The sequence below is a fragment of the Lepisosteus oculatus genome, chromosome 14 (assembly GCF_040954835.1).
Source record: "Lepisosteus oculatus isolate fLepOcu1 chromosome 14, fLepOcu1.hap2, whole genome shotgun sequence".
Lineage (NCBI taxonomy): Eukaryota > Metazoa > Chordata > Actinopteri > Semionotiformes > Lepisosteidae > Lepisosteus > Lepisosteus oculatus.
Genome location: NC_090709.1, coordinates 36741085 through 36749636, shown reverse-complemented (window position 1 = coordinate 36749636; position 8552 = coordinate 36741085). Strand labels below are relative to the sequence as shown.

The following is an 8552-nucleotide window of genomic DNA, read 5'->3' as shown; positions in this document are numbered from 1 at the left end:
ACGTCATCAACAATTGCGAGGACTGGTCCATCAACGACAACAAATTACACATGATTACTCCCACAGAGTCCGAAAAATATCTAGGACTCAAAATCAGCCCGTGGACTACAGCAAAACAACCAGAAGCAGCAAATCTATTACAAAATTGGATTCAAAAGATTGACAAAGCGCCTCTGAAACCTTCACAGAAGGTAAACATACTCAATATCCATGCAATTACCAGACTGATCTATCAATTGGACCATACAGACACCAAACAATCAGCTCTAATGGCACTTGACGGCGCCATAAGAAAAGCAGTCAAAACTTGGCTACGCCTACCTGAGTCCACCTGCAATGGACTAATCTACTCCAGCGCAAGAGATGGGGGACTGGGCATAATCAAGTTAGCCAGCCTGATACCATCGATCCAAATAAGACGACTGCAACGCATGGCAATGTCATCAGACGCCACCATAAGTTCACTAATGCAAACCAATGAAATCCAAGAAAAATTCCAAAAACTATGGACACAAGCTGGAGGAGACCTAAACCAGACCCCACAACTATCCAATCCTGCATCCCTAATAACCCAAACAGAAGAAATAACACTCCCAGACAATTGGGATCCCAACCACAAGTAAAAACCCAAATACAAAACACCCTGCAACTGGCGGAAAGACGAGTACGAAAACTGGACAAAACTACCAGTCCAAGGAACGGGGATCAGCAATTTCCAAGATGACCCCGACAGCAACTCCTGGCTTTCACATCATACGGGATTCAAAAAAAGACACTTCATTGCAGCCCTCCAACTACGAGCCAACGTGTACCCCACCAGAGAAAGCCTAAACAGAGGCCAGAGAGGGCTCCCAACACTCTGCCGCAAATGCCATAAAGCAACAGAAACCTGCTCCCACATCCTCGGACAATGTCCAATGTCCAAGCGTACAAAACAAATAGAGCAATTAGAAAAGAACCACACTTCCGACTTAAGGACACCAACGAACTGAGAAAGCCCGACCTCATCTTTTCAAAAGATAGGGAAGCAATAGTAATCGATGTGACAATACGATTTGAACATAACGAACCCCGACTAAGCAGCACCCCTGACCAGCAGTCGGGTCACTGGGGTCACTGGGGTCACACCCCTGCTCTCACACACTGTAAGGACATTGTTGTTGTCATTCTGTAAATCGCTTTGAGAAGACACCTTTAAAGGTGCTATATAAAATAGTTTTTTTTTAATTATTACTTCAAATGAGATCTGCTGAAAATCAAGAGTCGATTTTATTGTTGGACATGTGCAGCTATATAGAATCTGTTGATGTATTAATCACTCTTGCCATTAGTAATCAATTAATTTAAAACAATGAAATATGGCTATAATCTGTTAGGTTTTGCACCAATTGAATGATTTTTGTAAAGTTCTTTTAGAACAGCATGACGTGACCTCGATAGTACTGACCTGTGACAAGACTGTGAAAGTGAAAACGTTTTTGAAGTTGATTAGATTATTCTTTATTGCCAATAGTTGGTGGAATTTGCTAATAGTACAGCAAACAACACAGATGAGTCACACATACAACATATACAGTACAAATTTACATACAACAGAAGACAAACATTGTCACATACAGCACATATGTAAACAACTTTCCATGTTAAACAATAAATTATACAAGGAAGTCAGAGTTCAAGGTGAATTCAGAGGTCGCATGGCAGAGGGGAGGAGTCTGAGGTTGAATCAGACCGTCCTTGATTGGGAGGATCTGAAACTTGTTCCAGAAGCATGAAGCTGAAAGAGATTATGAGCTGGGGGAGAGGGGTCGGAGATGATTTTCTGGGCACAACTGGAGGTGCAGCTTGAGTACAGAGATGAGATACTCTGGCTTCCTTGAAGAAACAGCCAGATTTGATCTTCTGATCATTTTAACTACTAAATACTCTTTTCTGTGTCCTATCTTCTGTTGTTATTGTGTGGAAAACAGCTCCGTGTTGTTATAGACAGAACAGTGAAAACTGCCTCTGAGAAACACACAGGTAAAAACCATGTCTGATCAAGTCTGCTGCTGTCATTAACACGCATGAAAATACTATTGGTGAAAAAGAACCTAATACCTCGTCAGTGATTTTTTACATAAACATTTTTATATAAAAACAGTAAAACCAGGAACATGTTTATTAAATGTTTATTAAATTCCAAACAGTTTGATAGATCTCTGATCGCTGACAAGAGAAAGTGAAAGTAAATCAGCTCCTGTCTCTGAGCTGCTGTGTGATGGACTAAATCTAATCTCCCTGAGAGAAAACAGTTCAAGTACAGCAGAGGATTTAAACAGACACAGGTCTGTGTGCCACTGTGTTAGTAACGCAGTACAGAGCGGAGCACAGTATGATTTTAATTCCTAACAGGACACAAGATGGTTGAATCTCTCAGTCTGATGACCAGTAAGATCAGTGAATCAGTAATACAGCATCAATCACACTCACTGTTGGGAGGTTTAAGACCTTTACTGTTCCTCCTCTTGACAGGCAGTCTGGGCTCCTCTTCTCTCTCTCTCTCCCTTCTTTCATACTTCTGTCTCAGCTCCTCTGTCTCTCTCTGTCTCTCCTCCTCCCTCTGTCTCAGCTCCTCTCTCTCTTTCTGTCTCTCCTCCTCCCTCTGTCTCAGCTCCTCTGTCTCTCTCTGTTTCTCCTCCTCCCTCTGTCTCAGCTCCTCTGTCTCTCTGTATCAGCTCCTCTGTCTCTCCTCCTCCATCTGTCTCAGCTCCTCTGTCTCTCTCTGTCTCTCCTCCTCCCTCTGTCTCAGCTCCTCTGTCTCTCTCTGTCTCTCCTCCTCCAACCTCTGTCTCAGCTCCTGTCTCTCTCTGTCTCTCCTCCTCCCTCTGTCTCGGCTCCTCTATCTCTCGTTCAGTGTTTATTTCTTTGATGTCAGTGGTGAAGTACAGCCCATAGTTTCCTGCCACCATGTCCTCTATCTTCTCCAGCAGCTCTGTGACCTGAGTGCGGTCGCCCCTGTTCTTGTTGTTGAGAACATGATACCTGTTCCCACACTTCTCCACCAGATACTGGAGCTTCTTCCCTTCTCTCTCAATGTGCTGCTCAATGGTTATGTCTCTCAGTGTGTCCCCCCAGGTGAACAGCACTATTGTGTGTCTCCAGACTCTCTCACTGAGAAGCTCCAGATATTTCTTCACTGATCTCCAGTCTGTGGCTGAGTCCAGATCAATCACCAGGAGGAGAGCGTGGGGTCCTGGGGGACACAGAGACACACTGCGCACAACCTCCTCTCTGACATGCTGTGGATCAGTCCTTATTATACGTGGAAAAGAGGAGTACCCTGGAGTGTCAACCACAGTGATCTGCCTCCCAGCTACTTCTCCCTCTCTCTTCACACACTCCTCAGTTACTCCCTCAGTGACAAACTCCTCTCTGCCCAGGATGGTGTTTCCTGCTGAGCTCTTCTCAGACAATCTCTGGCCCAGCAGCACGATCCTGATCTCTGAGAGACGCTGTGGTGCCTCATGGGCATCAGCCTGTTCCTCCCCTGTCAGAGAGAAAGATCACAGATTATTTACATGATAAAGTTCTCATCACATCTATCTTCACTCTTCATCCCATTTAAAATTCACGATAAAAACTTTTCTATATCTTTTCTATTGTCCCTGCCCTGTGACAGAGGAAAATCACAGATTATTGAGATTAATTTTCTGTGTATTCTCTGTGGTATACAAAAATGTTCTGTTAATGTTAGGTAATCAGACTGTATTCTTACAACATTCTTATTCTGTATTCTTGCAATTTATGTAATATATATATATATTTAACTGTTCTCTCAATAGTACATGTTTATTTTTCATCACAATTTTTTTTCTTAGAATAATTTAACCTCACTGAAAGTTTAGATTTCTCTCATCTGATAAATCGACATTTTTCCCAACTCTTTCCTTGCTCATCTTTACCAAGGGCACCAATACTTCTGGAGGGCCCTGTAGAGTCCCCCTAACACTGAGTATCCAATGGCAGTTCAGACACATATGGGACTCCTGTGTTCAGAATGAACCTTTATACCACCTTATTTTAAAAATACATGTAAAAAAACTGTAAAATCATTCAGTCTGTCCTGATTCTTCACTAGCGAGTCTAAAATGTCACATTTCATAAAGACATGTTTGGGACTCAGCCACCTGGCTGGGAAATCTGTGTGTTGTATAGTTTCAAACCGCTTAGAAACTATCTACTGTGATCCACACTGAAGAGAACTAGCATGATGTTAGTTTAAAAACAGTGAAACTGACAATCTGGAGGAACTGAGTCTCTTTAGTCTGAAGGGAGTGTCCCACACTGACAGGGTGAAGATAGTGAACCACATATATACACAATATTCAACATCCTCAGTGACAGTCAGTCATCATTAAAGACCAGTTAGATACTGACACCTCAGAGTTCCTCAGAATTAACACTGAAACTCAAAGCAACACTAAGACTTAAAATCAGGAGTGGGAGGCTCTACTGTACACAGAGAGAGGTGGGAGAGGGGAACAGGCTGATACCCTGGCTTCTCTCCAGACATAGCTGGGTGAGCTCCTCCAGTCAGGACAGGAGGCTCTACTGTACACAGAGAGGGGTGGGAGAGGGGAACAAGCTGCCCAGTCAGGACAGGAGAACCTGGAATCACTACTAATTATGGGCCAAATAAATTCCTCTGTTGTTCATCTGTACTGATTCCTCTCTGGTATTATCAGCTGTACAACAAACACAACCTCTGAGCAACAAACAGGAAACGATCATATCTGAGCGTGTCTGAGCATCATGAATACTAACAGTGTGAATCCAATACCATCAGCACACGGTCAGGTTTTACATCAATCATTTTACCTTAAATAAACACCTTATTAAAATATTTAGTACATTCCAAACAGCTTGAGTTGACAGTACTGATCCCTGATCTCTGACAAGAGAAAGTGAAAGTACATCAGCTCCTGTCTCTATCTCCAAGTTCAGACCCTGTGTGTCTGACAGACAGAACACACTCTCAGCAGACAGGAAGACACTTCTCCAGCTGCTGCTGTGCTCTGTGACAGAGAAGAGACCCTCAGTGACTCCCTTTATGACACTCTGACAGGCAGAACAAGAGAAAACTCACCAGGGCTGAGCGCTGAGCTCCTACACGCTGCCATCTCTCTCTCCTTCTCTTCCTGCTGATCTGAAGGGCAGGACTATGTCCTCTCAGTGGCCCTTGATAAAATATTTAGTGGGTTCAGTTAATGATTAACTCACCAGGGCAGAATGAAGTCTTGGGCGCCGCCTGATATGAACGTTTCTGGTATATCTCATCACTTAGGAATTTAAAAAAACTTTAAACAGATTGTATAATGGTACATAGATACATAGATATCGTTTTATAATGCACAATGTTTTATGGCTCCAGTGGAGCCTCATACCTGCTATGCCAACAATAAAAACAATGATCTTTGCACTTTTATCTGTCCAGCTGATACGGCTGTTAAGAACAGAATGTCAAAACGCAGCATTTTATCAACATGATCAAGCCAGGTTGGTGCATGACTTTGAAATCATGTACAAAGGTTGTGATGTTAATCATTTAACATCTCTGTGTTGGGTTTGATTTCAGTAACGAACCCAGGCTCCAGAGCTATGTCGGACTCAGAAACCATCGAGGTGGCCACACTCGGACGCCCCTTCCAGCTGGGGATGCTGTATGACTGCCGATTCCAGGTGAGAGATTCACACTAAGGTGACCTGTCTCCAGCTGTATGACCCTGACAGACACACTGATTCCAGGTGAGAGACTCACACTGAGGTGACCTGCCACAATCGTCAGCATCGGGTTAGTTCACCGATCGCAGCGTATTTTAGACGAAATGGATGATTATATCGCGCGGTGCCAAGACCTGATGAAAGACACGATTGCGATCCAGTTTCCAGAGATGAACCAGAAACTCCTGCAGTTTAAAGACCTGTGCGTGGAGTACAAGCTGGTCTTACAGAAATCTCTGGCACAGGCTGCTCGTACCTACAGGGGCTACAGAGTCCACCGAGCCCCGAGACTCCAATAACAATCCCGAAGGACAGCAGAGTCAAGTCAGGGGACGTCAGTCGTGTTAAAGTACAGAGCGACCACTTCCTAAACTTCTCCACTTTGATAGAGTGCGGGCAGCCTTCCTTATACAGGCTGTCGCTGGAACAGGAGCCCACCGACGAGCAGCATTTCCAGCGCTTCGCGTTCGGCAGGAAAGTAGAAGAAGGGAACAATAAGGTCATCATCCTTCTGGGGGCCACGGGGGCAGGGAAGACCACCCTCATCAACGCGATGATCAATTACATCCTGGGCGTGCAGTGGGAGGATCGGTTTCGATTCAAGCTGATCCACGAGGAGACCAACCGCTCGCAGGCGGAGAGTCAGACCTCCATCGTGACGGTTTCGATTCAAGCTGATCCACGAGGAGACCAACCGCTCGCAGGCGGAGAGTCACACCTCCATTGTGACGTCCTATGAGCTCCACAACCAGGAGGGATTCCTCCGCCCTTTACACGCAAAACGAGAGGCCCAACACAGATTCCAACAGGGAGGGCTCCGGGAGTGATGACGAGGAAGAGGACAAGAACAAGCTGGAGAAAATCGTCTGGACGAACCACGTGAAGCAGCTGAAGAGGTTTTTCCAAACCCTGGAGAAGACGGAGGGGAAGGACTTGGCGCTGACGAAGAAAGTCCTGGAGGAGCGCGAGAGGCTGGAGACGGCGATGGCGAGGCTGCTGCCTCAGATCTCGGCCGGGCAGATCTCGGTGAAGCTGAGCGAAATCATTAAGGCTTCCGGCAAGTTCACGTCGACGAAGGAGATGCTCGAGAAAATCGAAATGGACTTCGAGACGATCGAGGACCGGATCATGCAGCTGATCAGGCTGTCCTCCAACTGCCTGGCGCGGCTGGAGGAGATCGCCCTGAAGCCCAACGCTCTGTCCACGGCCGCCTACATCGAGCTGCTCATCCGCAACGAGGAAGAGGAGGCCCGCCCGGGCTTCGAGGACCGCATCGCCGACCTGCGCAAGATGAAACAGCACGCCGAGATCCTCGCCAAGATCGCCAACAACGAGAAACTGCTGCCAGAGGAGCGCAAGATCGTGAGGGAGAGAAACTAGAGGCTGAGGAAAATCACTCAAGATGTCAAACTGGCGAGCTCCGCAGTGAAAGCCTGGACTGCAGGACACTGAACACATTCCACACCGCCCGACAACTCCTGCAGGACACTGAACACGTTCCACACCACCCAAGAACTCCATCTTGCGTTAAATCTCGAGTAAACCAAAACACAGAATAATGTTCGGGTTTCGTAAAATAACTGTTCCTAATAGTTCAACTGAAATAAAATAACTTAGTTCTACTCAATCCCTTAGTTTTAAAATCTACAAATCATTTTAAATTCTCTAAATTCAAAGCTTTCCTTTCACCAGACCTCCAGCCAGACTGATGTTGGCCTCTCTCTCATGCTGTCGGGATAAAGCTGCCTTTCAAATCAATCGGCATCCTGCTGCGACAGATGATTTAATGTCCACAGGGGAAAGTGTGATTATAGATCATAAAGACCGCAGGACACCTCAGGGTTTGCAGACAACGGTCAGACGAGAGAAGGCGTCTCTGCCTTTCCTGACCACATCTCCTTAGCAGAAGATCTGAACACAGATCAAATGCTTCTAAGGAACAGTTCTCAACACGTCAGTGTGAATTTCAAATTGCATTTCAATGTTTTTTGTCTGGCTTCTGTACTTGGTAGATCCATACGCCAGTGAAAAATTAAAAATACCTTTCCTCTGAGTGACCTGTCGTGCTCTATTTCTGGGTGACCTTGGACATCATCCATCTGTAACGAACGGTGTTGACTTCTGACGATTCTTGTGCACTCTCTCTCACCTGTATATAAAAGCACACTTCAGTCACCTGCAGGCGCGAGGCCCTGCTGACGAGAGACGCTCTGGTCCTCAGGAACGGGGCTGTGAAAGAGCGAGAGGCTGGAAGTGGGGCCTGCTCCTCCTCTCTCTCTCCCCCGTGTGCGCTCACAGGGTCGGTCTCTCTGAACGTGCCGAAGACGGGCGGACCTCAACACCCCTGCCTGGACGATGAGAGGAATAACAGGCGATCAAAACACTTAAGGACACCGACCGACTGACCTTGCTATGAGCGTTCAGGAGGTTTCAAACCAAAGTTCGGGAGGAAGGCGAGAGCCGCCGCTCGCCTGCGCTCGTCAGTCTCACACTCAGCACATCTCACACTCCTCCACCGCAGCAGCTCAATCCTCTCCAGCGCACTCTTTACAGTCTAGCTGCACCACGGAGAGGAGACCCAGGAACGCCTGAGGGGCGACGGAGAGGAATCCACTGTCACACACAGCAGTGACACGGGCACACGTGAGTCACACATCCAGAACACCCTTTCATAACGCATCTGTACGCCCTGTTCTTGCATTTCTTTGGTTTAGTTTCTGCTCACTTCCCCTGGAGTGAAACACACCTCCAAAATAAGTGTTTATAAAACTTTCATTTCTCTTTACCTG

At 46.2% G+C, this 8552-nt stretch overlaps 1 protein-coding gene across 1 annotated transcript; it reads right to left on the bottom strand.

Moving 5' to 3' along the window:
* Positions 1–2339: 2339 nt before the first annotated feature.
* On the bottom strand, positions 2340–5194 carry LOC138243459 (GTPase IMAP family member 9-like). The gene is made up of 2 exons (XM_069199090.1): positions 5129–5194; positions 2340–3529 (listed from the first exon to the last, which is right to left on the bottom strand). The coding sequence occupies exons 1-2, from the start codon at positions 5160–5162 to the stop codon at positions 2553–2555; spliced, it is 1011 nt and encodes a 336-aa protein (XP_069055191.1). The 5' UTR covers positions 5163–5194; the 3' UTR covers positions 2340–2552.
* Positions 5195–8552: the final 3358 nt, after the last annotated feature.